Source organism: Chlorocebus sabaeus, chromosome 20, assembly GCF_047675955.1.
Source record: "Chlorocebus sabaeus isolate Y175 chromosome 20, mChlSab1.0.hap1, whole genome shotgun sequence".
In the NCBI taxonomy this organism is placed as follows: Eukaryota; Metazoa; Chordata; class Mammalia; order Primates; family Cercopithecidae; genus Chlorocebus; species Chlorocebus sabaeus.
In genome coordinates this window covers 130375949-130388670 of record NC_132923.1, presented here as the reverse complement: position 1 = coordinate 130388670, position 12722 = coordinate 130375949, and the positions used below count along the sequence as shown (strand labels likewise).

Below are 12722 nucleotides of genomic sequence, written 5' to 3'. Positions count from 1 at the left end.
TCTGCCAGCCTGGGTATCTGGCCCCAGACTTCACCGGGTCTGTCCCCCCCACCGCCTCAGGAAAGAGGAGGAGCGACAGAAGCAGGAGGAGCTGCGGCGGGAGAAGGAGCAGTCAGAGAAGCTGCGGACGCTGGGCTACGATGAGAGCAAGCTGGCGCCCTGGCAGCGACAGGTCATCCTGAAGAAGGGGGACATCGCTAAGTACTAGAGGCTGTGGCCTCCTGCCCGCAGCCTTGCAGCTCGGAGGGGCCCCCCGCCCCAGCCCCAGCCAGCCAGGCCCCGGCGGAAGGGCTGGGAGCCGCACAGCCCACCCCTCCTGCGCTGGAACCCCCCCCAACCCCCCATCCTGGCCCCAGATCCCCAGCCCTTGGCAACACTGGAGTGCACACGCCACCCCAGTTGCCCAGAATAAGTGCCCAAGCTGCTGATGCAAACAACAAAAAATGCTGCTTATTTGCATGCTGACTTACATATATTTGCATGTTCGTTGAATATCAAAGAGTGAAGAGCTCTCCCCAGCCCTGTGGGTGGTGACTTTGTTTTCCTGCGGGGCTCAGCCCCCTCCAGGATGCAGTCCCCTCCCCCGCACCCCGGAACCGGCGTCGCTGGCGCATCCTGGGTGGAGGCAGGCCCCGAGCTCGGGGAAGGGGTTTTCCCTCCGTCCCTGACCCAGATCTGTGCCCGGTCTAGCCCGGGCCTCATTTCTTATCCCCGCTGAGGGTTTCCTCTCAGTCATTTGTTTACCAGAAAGATGAAAACTGCCTGTCGGGCCTCAGTTGGGGCCCCTGGGACCCCACCTCTGCCCCCACCTCCCTCAAGGCTACGCCCCGTCCCCAGACAGACCCACTCGCTGCCAGGACCCTTTCACTGCCCCGGTGGAGTCAGTGGAGGATGAGGGGCCCTGACCCTGTGTCTGTAACTGCTGCACCCCATCCCGACCCTGTCCCCGCCACCTTGCAGCCCCATTAAAGCGCTCTCATCACTCGCCGTGACCGCGACTTGCTCTCTTCTGGGGGTAATTGGACCAGAGTGGACTCGGGAGGGGCAGGCTTGGGAGCTAAGGCCACACTGGACTCCACCATGGGTGCCAGACCCCGGGGTGACAAGATTCCCGTCCCCTTCGACTCCCTCGAGAAAAGTCCAGGCCACTTAACACCCCAGCCCCGCAGAAACGCCAAGAAGCCTTTTTTTTTTTTCTTTCACAGATTTAATACCACGATCTCAGCCAAACTCCGGCCGAGAAACTGAGAAATGTCTTGACCCCCTCCCGACATTCGTTCGTGCTTCTTCGCCTTGGCTGGAGTGATAGGGGCAAGCAGGGGTGGGGCCGGCTGGTGCGGCTACGCAGGACCGTGCCAGCGGCTTAATAAGTGACATAAAATGTCTACACGCATAAGTAACCGTACTTAGGGCTTCTGCAAGGGCCACCAGAGCGCCTAGGTGGCGAGTGGGCGCCGTGTCACGGGCCGCGCTGCAGGCGGCTGCGCAAGTCCTCCGCGCAGCCGTCCAGCCCCATGCGCTCCAGGGCCGCGTAGACGGCGCCCAGGCCCGCGGGCTGCTGCTGGCGCCAGCGCTTGAGCATCTCGTACTGCTGGTCTCGGAAGCGGCCAATCTCCACCTCCACGGCTTCGATCTCCGCCTCGCGCAGCCCCAGCGTGCGCACGAACTCCTTCCAGCGCCGCGCTGGCACAGCGTCCATCACGTCGTAGAGCTGCGGGCCCGGCTGCAGCATCATGGTGGGCGAGCCAACTGGGGACTCTGGCAAGAGTGTGGACGCAGGAGCGGGGCCTGGGGCAGGGCCAGAGAGAGCCAATAGGGTACGTGGGCCGCGGTCGGGAGGTGGAGTCAGGGGCGTTCGTGCGGGTACCCTAGGCCTGAAGCCGGCTGGATCCCGGCTGGATCCCGCGGGTCAGGGCACAGGGGGCGGACCCGGTCAGTTAGGGGGCAGAAAGGGAACACGTTGTGAAACCACAACTTCCCACCACAGACACGAGAATGGGGTCAAGGCCTCAGGCCACTGATGTCCCTTACCAAGAGCGCTGTTGGGCAACTGGTCCCAGGACCATGTCATCTGCGGGCAGAGCGCCTCCTGGGTCTGGGGGTAGCCAGGGGTCCAGCTGTTGTCTACCAACTGGATGGTACAGATCTTCTCACTGCTGTCAGGAGGCACTAGAAGGGTGTGGGCATTGTCGGAGGGTGACAGATGGGTGGCCTGGAAGCCAAGAGGGGCCCCAGGTCAGCCCTGCTTGTCAAGTAAGGCCCCTTACCTGCAGTGCCTCTCCAGGAGGGAACAGTCCCTGGTTCAGTCAGCAGACACTCCCGCAGTAATACCTCCCACAGTTGGCCCTGCTCTCGCTGTGGCCCAGCAGAACTCTTGCTTCTGCCTCGAGTCCCCTGCCCCCGCCTCCTTCCTCTTGTCCCCCAGCACCATGGGGCTCTCCTTCCATTGAACTGTTAGCTCCTGTGTACAAGTCTGAACCCCAGCTGACTGACACCCCTTGAGGGCAGGACTCAGCTCGCAACAACTCTGTCTACTAGGTCTACCCGGTGCTAGCCACGTGCCAAGCTCCGGGGATCACAATAAGGCTTCATCTTCCAGCTCCAGAAGGCAACCCAGAATCACACAGTGAGGTTCTTACCGGTGGTGGGGTCAGAGCCTCCATCCCAGCCTCATCTGCTGACAGACACAGAGACAGTGTGGTCAGCGACCAGGCAAGCCTCCTGGACCTGGGTGCTAGTACAGCTCCTCTAGGGTTCCTCTGCACCCCGCACCCCCTGCCTCAGTTTCCCCTTCTGTATCAGGGTTGAGTAGGCTCTGGGCTACCCATCCTGACCCCAGGCTTCTGCGTGTGTGTGTGTGTGTGTGTGTGGGTCTGTGTACTTACCAGTAACCATGGGCTTGTGAGGCCAGCAGTGGCGGTATGTGTAGGTCAGGGTGGCCCCAAGCAGGAGGGGAACCACAAGGCCAGCCAGGAGCACCTGGACCCAGAACACTGAAAGCAGCTGGTGGGCGTTGGGTAGTAGCCCCCCTCACCCGCCTCCCCTCGGCCCATCCCAGTTCTCCCACTCGCATTCCCAGCACACCACCTACTCTGCCTCCAGCCACAGACAGCGGCACAGCGCTCTGGACAGCTCCCCAGGGTGCTCCTGAAAGGGACGGGGGTGGCCTGAGGGATGAGGGGGTGCATGCCAGGAGGGGCTCCCCAAGACTGCTCCATCCTGGAGACTCTTCCCTCCCCAGGCCTCTCTCCTGTGAGCCTCACTCTACCCAAGAATGTTCCTGTCATTGTGCCCCCGATAACAACCACAGACACTATTCATTGAGCTGCTTCTAGACTATATGAAGAGTCACTAGAATGTCAACCCCAAAAGGACAGGGATTTTGCCTATTTTGTTCCCTGTTGCATCCCCAGCACCTAGAACAGTGTGTAGAACATAGGAGATATTCAATAAAGACTTGAATGAAGGCCGGGTGCGGTGGCTCACACCTGTAATCCCAGCACTTTGGGAGGCCGAGGCGGGCAGATCATGAGGTCAGGAGATCGAGACCATCCTGGCTAACACGGTGAAACCCTGTCTCTACTAAAAATACAAAAAATTAGCTGGCATGGTGGTAGGCGCCTGAAGTCCTAGCTACTTGGGAGGCTGAGGCAGGAGAATCACTTGAACCCAGGCGGTAGAGGTTGCAGTGAGCCAAGATCGTGCCACTGCACTCCAGTCTGGGTGACAGAGCAAGTCTCCATCTAAAAAAAAAAAGACTTGAATAGATACAGAAAGTCCCTTACCTCTGATCAAAGGCCTGTGAAGAAGCTGCTAACATCCCATGTTGAGAAAGGGACACCACATATCAGAGATGTGAATTCTCTAAACTTGCCCAAGATCCCCTAGAGAACTAGCAGCACAATCCTGACTCTCAGCCCTTTGTATTTATCTATTTATTTTAATATATTTAATATTTATTTAATATTTAATAGATTTAATATTTATTTATTTAATTCATCTTGCTCTGTTGTCCAGGCTGAAGTGCAGTGGCACGGTCATAGCTCACTGCAGCATCAACCTCCTTCAGCCCAAGTTTTAAAGCTATATCAATGTGACTGTCTGTAAAAGTGACAAATCATCTGTAATACCTGGCTAGAAGGATCACTGGGGGGAATGCTGGCTGAAAGGGAAGGCATATACCCTTATTTATCTGGCTAAGGAGGATGCAGATTTCTCTTTTACCATCTAAGTTTGCCTGAAGTGGGGCCCATCCAACACAGGGCCAAGTTCCCTCCTCCCTGTCCCCTCTTCCTATTCCTGAACCAGCAGCACCTGCCCCACCCCACGCCCTTGCCCTGCTCCCAGCTGCCCTTCCTTCCATCCCAAGACAGCTAGGTATTACGTGGGGCAGGACACGCAGCCATCGTCATGTTCATAGAAGCCAGGCAGGCAGGTCCCACAGTCAGTATCTCTGCGAGAACCTGCAGTCCAGGAGAGGCATGCGTCAGCATGGAACGGGAGTAGGGCAGGCAGAGAAGTGGGTCTGGGAGTAGATAGCCCTGGGTGGGGGTACTCACAGAGTAGCCGTGTGTGGCGGTGCAGGGCCCTGCAGTCTAGGCATGGTTGGCAGTAGAAGGGTGAACTGCTGACACATTGGCTGACCTGGCACTCCACAAACCAGCCTGGCTTACAGCCACAGCGGGTGTCGGCCACAGCTGAACAGTTCTCCAGTGCCACCTGGGAGGCTGGTGGGGGTGCAGGGAGATGGAGAGTGGAGAGTTAGGGCCAAAGGCTCCCATAGAGAGGCAGAGGCAGACCCCCGCCCCCAAGATAATGGAGACAGGAATAGGTGAAAGAGAGACAGGTGCAGGGCTACCCTAAAAAAGAGAGAAGCTCAGAGACTGAGGCCGACCAGAGGCCAAGGCACATGGAGAGATGGAAAGGTCACCAGGAAGAGAGAAGGGGCAAGGGCACCCTGAAGGAGGATCAGGGTGGAGGGTTCTGGCAAGGGTGGGTGCAGGACCCTCACACCCCAAGGTTGGGCCCAAGCCAGCCACTTCCTTCAGAAAGGCCTGTCCTTAGGAACCCCCTGCCAAGCACTGAGAAGCCCCTCACCCTGCTCATCACAGGTTTGGCAGCGGGCACATTCAGGATTATGGTGGTTCTCCCAGGCCAAGAAGGTGTCTTGGGGACACAGAAGGCAGGTGGAGTTGCCACAGGGCTCCGTGCAAGGGGCCTTCAGGTAGTGTCCTGTGGAACCAGGCAGGGGTCAGGCAGGCAGAGGGGCTGCCCGGCAACCCTCAACCTGCTTCCCACCCTGCCCTCCCTCCCTCTTTCTCTCCAGCTCCCTACTTCTCTGTCAGCCCACCCCTACCTCCCCTGCCAGCCTCCTCTTACCTCCCTGGCCTGCCCGCCACCTCTCCAGCCCTGCCTGTCCCATGCCTATCCCACCACTGTGGCCACTTACCCGCGGGGCAGCCCCTGCAACAAAACACACCATTCTTCTTGTGGAAGTCACCGGCACAGTCACACCTGGGGCTCTGTGTGCCGCCCTGGGCCCGGGCCCCCAGCAGCACCAGGAGGAGCGCCTGGGGGACAGGTGCTGCTTACTCTCAGTGCAGCTGCCCACGTGCGGCCTCTCCCTGCCGGGTCTCCGCCATTTCAGAGGCTCCAGCATTTGCCCACAGAACAGCCCACTTCCCAGGCCCCCCGCAGAAGGGGTGCCCATGGGTGGAGACGAGACTAACTTCCTTCCCCCTGTGCACACACCAGCCTTCCGAGAGCCAGAGGAAGGGGCTCTTCCAGCCTCTCACAAGCTTCCCGTCCACCAGGGCAGGGACACGGCAGCACCCACACCGCCACCCATGCTTTCTGTTGGGGGAGGGCCACTGATCATTCTCTACCTGGGGCCCCCAGACCCTCCTGGGAGGAGTTTCCTCTCAGTGGAAGGGCTACGCCCTGGTGGAGCCTCTAACGAGGTCGGAAGGGGCGGCCAGCCCAGCCACAGGGAGGCTTGGAGTGGAGACTGCGCCCGGGGCCCCTTCCTTCACGGAGGCTCTTGGGACAAGGCTCAAAGCTGCCCCTCGCCTCCTGCGTCCCAACTCACCGTAGACACCAATGCCACCGCCGCGGAGCCCCGCGACCGCTGCTCCATGGCCCTCGGCGCCGCGCTCGGCCCTCCGACGGGCGCCCAGGGGCTTCCCAGCTCCGTGCGCTCTGCCCGTCGTGGTTCCGCCTTCACTCCCGCGCCCGCAGGGCCCGCCCCGCGCCGTCGAGAAGGGCCCGCCTGGCGGGCGGGGGGAGGCGGGGCCGCCCGAGGCCAACTGAGTTCGACCGGGTGCCCCCTCTGCTTGGCCTAGACCTGAACTCATTTGGCAGCAGCGGAAAGGCCAAGGAGAACACGCGAAGCGCTGGGCTGCCTGCTGCGACCAGGGACACAGGATGGAGCTGCAGCCCGGTCCCCACCCCGACTCTCGCCCCAACCCTGAGAAACACCTCAAAGTAGAACCAGGGCAAGCGACTTCTTTCTCCGCCTCCGCGACCCCAGCCATGGAGGGGGTTGGGCCAAAAGTACCAGAAGGGGCCAAGCGCAGTAGCTCAGGCCTGTAGTTCTAGCACTTTGGGAGGCTGAGGCGGGAGGATCACTTGAGGTCAGGAGTTCGAGACCAGCCTGACCAATATGGTGAAACCCCCATCTCTACTTAAAATACAAAAATTAGCCCAGCGTGGTGGTGCATACCTGCAGTTCCAGCTACTAAAGTGGCTGGGGCAGGAGAATCGTTTGAACCCGGGAGGCAGAGGTTGCAGTGAGCCGAGATCACACTACTGCACTCCAACCTGGGCAACAGAGTGAGACTGTGTCTTAAAAAAAAAAAAAAGTACCTGAAGGGACCCCCATGGGGGACCCACCTTCCTAAGAGTGTGGGAACTGGGCAGATTCAGCCCTGAATCCCAGGAGGGCACCTGGGGAGATGTTCTGATGGTGGCTGAAGGTGGGGAAGTCTGGGGATGTTGGTCTGGTGGCACCCCACCCCCCGTTACTTCCCAGGTGCTTCCCACGGGAAGCTCTATCCATGGCCCATCCGTGGCATGTGGAGGGGCACAGGAACACAAAGAGGCCACCCTGAATTCAAGTGCCCCGAGTCACTGGACCCCAAAGCAAAGGACTCTTCCCAGTGGAGTCTAGACAAGTCTTTATAAAAGAACCAAAAGCTCAATAAATACGTAACTTTACAGAACCTAGCCCAAGCCAGGGGTGGCCTGTGGGACTGGGAAGGTGGGGGCGAGGCAGGAGCGAGTCCCACTGGAGGCCAGTGAGGGTAGAAGTGGGATGGGCAGCCTGGGAGCCCAGCCCTGGATTCGAGTTGAGCTGTTAACTTCGGGGAGTAGGTGACGAGGGGCTGCCTGGGCAGGTCAGGTGGTACTGTGGCCTGGGCCGCCTCCACTCCATCCAGTCTGGCAAAGCACGAATCGGGCCCGGGTGTAGGCAGGGATCCTTCCCAGCATCCGGCTCACGCACACAGGAGGCAGCCACTGAAGCAGGTGCCAGCACGCCCCATGAGGCAGGCTGTCTACTGTCTCTTGGTCAATGGCACTCTTGGGGGCCTCCCTCTGCTCAGACCTCCCTACAGGGTGGGGAAGGGAGTCTTTCTTTGGCTGACACCATTCAGAGTGGCTCTGGTCACCGTCTCTTCCCCACGGCACTCCTCAGGCCCCTTCACTACTGCCCACCACAGCCCCCTGCACCCAGACACTGGGCAGGGTTCAGGCTCCCTCCGCCATTACCCTCCCCAAGTGCGATGCTCCCAGGCATGACTGGGCCCCCATGCCAGTGCCCTGAGCCACTTGCCCTACCCCAGGCCAGGCCACTCACGAGGCAGTGAGCGTGGAGTTAAGCAGCAGGGTGGTCCTGATTCGGTAGAGCTGGGCCAGGGTCAGCTTCCTGTGCTGGGTGGAGACTCCTGGTGGGGGCTCAGGCTGGACCCTGGGAGAGGCCCCCGAGGGCAGGTCTCCACACCTCTTCCTGTGGGAGCCTGCAGGTTCCCCGGCCAGGCAGCTAGCTAGCCTAGGACCACTGCCAGGGCTAGGGCCCCCCCGGCAATTCCAGCTGGGCCCAGCTTCCTGAGGGGAGCCCTGAGTCCTAATACCTGGGGCTGGGACAGCCAGGCAGAGCTCTGACAGGCTGCGACTGGGGGCAGAGGATGTTCCATGGGTGCTAGTCCCTACCAGCAGCTGGAGGAGGCTGGCCTCGGACTTAGACTTGAGCAGTTGGGGCGGGCAGGTTAACAGCTGGACAGGGGTGCGGCGGCGGAGACGGGGCGAGGGTGGAGGGGAAGGAGCTTGTGGGGAATCTGGGGGCCGAGGCACTAGTTCTGCCACAGGGCCTGGAGCCACAAAGTCTTGTAAGGAGGTTGGGGAGAGGGTGCCGTAGGCAGAGTCCATGGAGCAGGAGCGGCCGTCCACTGGACCCAGGGGCAGCAGCTCACTGGTGGGCGTGGCAGATGAGGCAGTGGTGCTGAAAGAGGTCTCATCGGACTGGGAGCTGAAAGGACCGCCGTCGAACTCGGGGGAGGACAGCGTCTCCCCAGGTTCCACCACAACCATGGCCAGGGTCTCCGTGGAGCCATCTGAGGCACTGTGGGGCCAGGAGCAGAGTCAGCCCAGGCCATGAAACCTAGATGGCCTGAGGCAGCCCCAGGCTGGGCAGTGCACAGTGGTTTATACCCTCTGCCCTCCTGTCTGTCCTCCTGGGGCTAGAGGCTCAGAGATGGCAGCATGTGGCAGGTGTGGCAGATCTTCCAGCTCCAGTGCCCACAACAGACCTCAGTAGCGAGCCCAGTACTCTTCCCTGCCAAGGCTGGATCTGCCCTAAGGATCCTCAGCACAGCACCCCAGGCAGCTGCCACCAATGGATCAGAGCTGGCAGCACGTGGAAAGGTGTCTGCCCACCCCACCTGGACTCTGGGGAGATAGAGCCCCGCCCCCACAGTGTTCATGACAAGAAGCCATTGGGAGGAAGGGAGCGTGGCTGGGCCTTCAGGAGTCCTGGGCTGGAGTACTTGTCCTGGTTTGGCGTGCTGGGTGGTCATGAGCAGACATACCAGTGCTGAGAGTCGGGGCTGCCGCTGCTTTTCCGCATGATGGTGGGGGAGCTGGCAGCTGAATTGCCACTCTCCTCGCCTTCCTCCTCCTCCTCCTCCTCTTCCTCCTCCTGCTCATCCTCCTCCTCTTCCAGGCTCTGCAGGGGCTGCTGGCTGCCTGGGGGCTCCTGTGCACGCAGCTGTTGCAGCTGGTTCTGCAGGCAGTGTTGGGGTACATGGGGCAGAATGGGTTGTGACCAGCAGCTCCCTAATCTGCCCTGCCCACCGACTCACTACTCTGCGCTCACCTGGGCATTGTAAATGGTGTCCACCCAGCCACGGCACAAGGCCTGGCCGCTGGCCTGGAACGTGTAGGCCCCTACAGCACTGTGAAACTCATTCAGGTAGATGAGGAGGAAGGACCCTGGGTAGGGAAGGCCCAAGTCAGTGTCAGCAGAGACGATGGCCCCCACCTATCACAGTCCCTGACCAGGAACAGGGGACCAGGGCCCCTTACCAGGGTCCCGTAGCTCCCGGCACACAATCTTGTCCACTAGCAGGGGTGGCCTGATGACCCTGGTCCTCTCTGCCTTCTTCACTGCCTTGGTCACCAACAGCAGATCCGTGAAGAGGAAGCAGTAGACATCCATCTGCAGTGGGGTGGGGGGCAGTGCAGAGAGGCCAGCAGGGTCAGGGCCAGGGACTGTGGCCCCAGCCTCCCCTGGGAGCATTCGGTTTTTGTCAAACACTCCTCCCAGCATGAACCTTCAAGTAAATTTAAAATGAAGAGGAAGATGATTATCTTTCACTGAGATGTATGTTGATGACTTAATATGAGTTTACATTAAAAAGAAGAGTGGTGACTTTGAAGTCACCATGTGCAATCTCTCAGCCTGCCCCGTGCCTGAAGGGGCCACGGCACAGTAGCAAGGCTCTGGGGTTCCTGGCCCACTTGTGGAATGTGGCTGCCCTCCCACCAGGAACCCACATGGCACCGACAAATGGGTCCACTGGTGCCTTCAAGGGCTAGGACCCTGCTGCTGGATTTGTGAATGGCAGACAGAGAATTGTCATTCACTATGACAAAGTCACCGGTTCTTGAGTCACCACCCAAGTGACTGGGGAGCTGAGAACCAGTGACTGTGGCCCAGAAGGTCCCCAGGAAGGACAGGGCATGGGGGTGGGGTGGCCCTGGAATTACTTTGCTGTCCTTCCCCTCCTTCATCTTCAGGCTCCCCTCCAGCAGCAGCTGCCGCGTCTCCTCCGGGGAGGCGCCGGGGATGGGCGCTGTCAAGTCCAGGTGCAGAAATTCCTTCAGGAGCTGGGGACAGAGGGCGTGAGTGTAGGGGAGGCCAGAGCCTGATTCCCATCTCAGCTAGGCATCCTCAGTGAGATGCCCAGCACAGACCCTGCCTGCCAGCTTGGCCTTCCTCTCTCCCAGCCGGCAACCCCCGCAGACACACGCCCACCTTGTCCACTTCGTCGCTGCTGCTTTCCACCACCTCGTAGGCGTCGATGCGGCTCACCACGGCCGCCAGCCGCTGCCGCTCCTGCCGCTGCCGCATGCATGCATTCACGTGGTGGATGAAGCGCTCCACGGAACCGATCTAGGGGCAGGCGAGGGGGCTTCAGGCCCAGGCTCATGACGGGCAGACAGCCGTGCAGGGGAGGCCACCCCTGTCGGCCATCAGGGTTACCATGGTGACGACGGCCTCCTTGGCGCGCGGCTCCTCGGTCTTCCTCAGCACCGACTTGAGCAGCAGCGGGTACTTGGTGAGCCGCTGGTGGGGTTTGGCCAGCATGTCGCTCAGCTTCAGCCGTTGGCACTGTGGGTGCTTCTCGGCCCACTGCGGTGGGGCAGCGGGGACGGGGCTCAGGGCAGGCCCCGCCCCACCCGGCCCCGCCCAGGGTCCAGTCCTCCTGCGCCCCCGCCCACGGCGCGCACGCTCTCACCGTGATGTAGGCCCGGAAGAGGTCGTTGTCGCGCAGCAGACCGCGCATGTACTCCATGCAGCCCTCCTCCTCCATGCAGTAGCGGATGTAGGGCTTGAACAGCGAGCCGAACTGGCCCGGGGCAGAAAAACCACGGCGCCGGTTACCTCGCGCTCCCTGCGGGCCGGCCCGCGCCAGGTGCTGCGCAAGCGCTTCCTTAGGGCACTTGCACGACCACCCCAAGGGGGCGGCAAGCTTATGATCCCTGTTTCCAGATGAGGAAACTGAGCCTCAGCCAAAGAGATCACTCGCGGCCAGGGAGCAGGGGTAGATGGCCAGGTGGGGGCTCAAACCCGGGCGACCGCCTCGTAATTCCTCACCCTTGGCCATGGGAGGTCAAGTGCGGTCACGGGTCCGGGGGAGGTTGGGGATGCTGGGCAGACCGGATTGGGCCGTGGAGCCTTTTCGGCGCCCCAGCCCTACCTTAGTGCCCCTACCTGCGCCGGGCCCCGCCCGTACCATCTTGAAGCCTTTGAGGAAGTCCCCGGGCTGCAGCAGCGCCCGTGTAAGCCGCGCCTTCTCCAGCACCGGCGCCATCACGCCGGCCCACAGCCTGCGGTGCAGCTGCGCAATCTCCGGGATGTTGCTGAACAGACGCTCCGCCTCCACCTGGGCGCCGCGGGAGGTGCGGTTGGCCACGCCCCTCCGCCAGGTTAACCCCGCCCCACGTCCAGGTCCCGCCCTCCTTCCCGGTACCTCACCCGCCGCCGCCCCCGGACCCCAGCGCACCTCACACAGCAGCCCTGATTCTTGCAGGTTCAGGAGGCAGCACAGGAACAGCTGTGGGATCAGGGGATGGTGTGGCTGGGGTCGGGAGGTTGTCTCAGCCCTAAGGCCCCACCCGGCCTCAGGCTCCCCAGCCACTCCTTCCCCTTCCCCTTTCCAGGAGGCCCCACAGCAGCCAGGGATACGGAGGCTGTACCCTTTGGCCTTCGCACCTGGGAAGTCCAGACCCTGAGGAAAGACCCAGCCTTCAACAGCCCTCCCGGGGTCACGCTGCCCTGGTCCCTCCTGGAGGGAAGCTCCAGGGAGACTGGCCTTGCAGCCACGCCTGGAATTCCCTTCTCCACCTCCGCCCTGGCTCAGCCTCCATATTTCACCTCTGAGGGTGCTTCCTCCCTCCAGGAAGCTCCAAGCCCAGGGCAGGTGCTCCCCTTCCTGAGCCGAAATCCCTACACTGCCGGCTCACTCTGGCCCATCCAGGGTGTAGGCTGCTGGGCACCCAGCACACAGCAAGTGTTGGGAAACAGCCACTGAACGAAAGTGAAAGAATGAAGCCGCACCTGTGCTAATTCAGTTGAATCTGGCAAACCTGCCTGAAGCCCCCTCCCAGGTTCCTCTAGGAGCCACCTCCTCCCTGGGCACAGCCCTTGTCTGACTTTCCTGCCCCCACCTCATTGCCAGGCACCTGCTCCTTCTGCAAAGGCTCAGACTCAGCTGAGGGCTGCCAGAAAGAGACCAGAAAGAGGGGGGCAGGGTGACCACGGGGATCAGTGCAGCCCCTACTCACGTTGGTGATCACCCGCAGTTTCCTGATGTAGGAGGCCTCCGTGTGCAGCAGCTCCCACACTGCCTCTTGCTGGTGGCACTGCCGCCGAGTCAGCTTCTACAGAGAGGGCAGGACGGGTCAACAAGGAGGCCTGGAGCACCTTAGGGTGGCCAGGGAGG

General features: G+C 61.2%; 3 protein-coding genes across 17 annotated transcripts in view; 1 reads left to right on the top strand and 2 right to left on the bottom strand.

Annotated features, from left to right (window-relative positions):
• The window catches only part of ESPN (espin), a 38191-nt gene extending 37203 nt beyond the window's left edge, over positions 1-988 (top strand). For all 4 annotated transcript variants that reach the window (XM_037985098.2, XM_037985096.2, XM_007980765.3 and 1 more), the window contains one exon: positions 61-988. In XM_037985098.2, the coding sequence (XP_037841026.1) occupies positions 61-208 (148 nt within the window). In that variant the 3' untranslated portion in view covers positions 209-988. The remainder of the gene's footprint in view (positions 1-60) is intronic.
• A 218-nt stretch (positions 989-1206) lies between these two features.
• TNFRSF25 (TNF receptor superfamily member 25) lies at positions 1207-7039 on the bottom strand. 2 transcript variants are annotated; one of them, XM_007980761.3, is made up of 10 exons: positions 6089-7039; positions 5450-5570; positions 5098-5232; positions 4560-4727; positions 4385-4463; positions 3092-3147; positions 2886-2993; positions 2640-2677; positions 2032-2212; positions 1207-1788 (listed from the first exon to the last, which is right to left on the bottom strand). In XM_007980761.3, the coding sequence occupies exons 1-10, from the start codon at positions 6134-6136 to the stop codon at positions 1460-1462; spliced, it is 1263 nt and encodes a 420-aa protein (XP_007978952.3). In that variant the 5' UTR covers positions 6137-7039; the 3' UTR covers positions 1207-1459. The 2 variants fall into 2 exon arrangements, with proteins under 2 accessions (XP_007978952.3, XP_007978953.3); XM_007980762.3 differs by having other exon boundaries at positions 2640-2674.
• A 119-nt stretch (positions 7040-7158) lies between these two features.
• The window catches only part of PLEKHG5 (pleckstrin homology and RhoGEF domain containing G5), a 54456-nt gene continuing 48892 nt past the window's right edge, over positions 7159-12722 (bottom strand). For 8 of the 11 annotated variants that reach the window (XM_007980747.3, XM_073007876.1, XM_073007878.1 and 5 more), the window contains 12 exons: positions 12565-12660; positions 11784-11834; positions 11514-11663; positions 11016-11126; positions 10760-10909; positions 10532-10669; positions 10264-10383; positions 9580-9712; positions 9371-9486; positions 9084-9277; positions 7856-8617; positions 7159-7607 (listed from right to left, as the gene is read on the bottom strand). In XM_007980747.3, coding sequence (XP_007978938.2) covers positions 7598-7607; positions 7856-8617; positions 9084-9277; positions 9371-9486; positions 9580-9712; positions 10264-10383; positions 10532-10669; positions 10760-10909; positions 11016-11126; positions 11514-11663; positions 11784-11834; positions 12565-12660 — 2031 coding nt within the window. In that variant the 3' untranslated portion in view covers positions 7159-7597. Of the gene's footprint in view, positions 7608-7851; positions 8618-9083; positions 9278-9370; positions 9487-9579; positions 9713-10263; positions 10384-10531; positions 10670-10759; positions 10910-11015; positions 11127-11513; positions 11664-11783; positions 11835-12564; positions 12661-12722 lie in introns of those variants that run through there. The other 3 variants (XM_007980748.3, XM_007980758.3, XM_073007882.1) reach the window with 2 other exon arrangements.

What these genes read in the sequence shown, in the direction of transcription:
- TNFRSF25 (XM_007980761.3), bottom strand. Translation starts at nt 6,136, where the DNA reads ATGGAGCAGCGGTCGCGGGGCTCCGCGGCGGTGGCATTGGTGTCTACG. An exon ending in TGTCTGTGGCTGGAGGCAGA is followed by an intron (nt 2,994 to 3,091) that starts GTAGGTGGTGTG and finishes AGCTGCTTTCAG; the next exon opens with TGTTCTGGGTCCAGGTGCTC. An exon ending in TCACAAGCCCATGGTTACTG is followed by an intron (nt 2,678 to 2,885) that starts GTAAGTACACAG and finishes TGTGTCTGTCAG; the next exon opens with CAGATGAGGCTGGGATGGAG.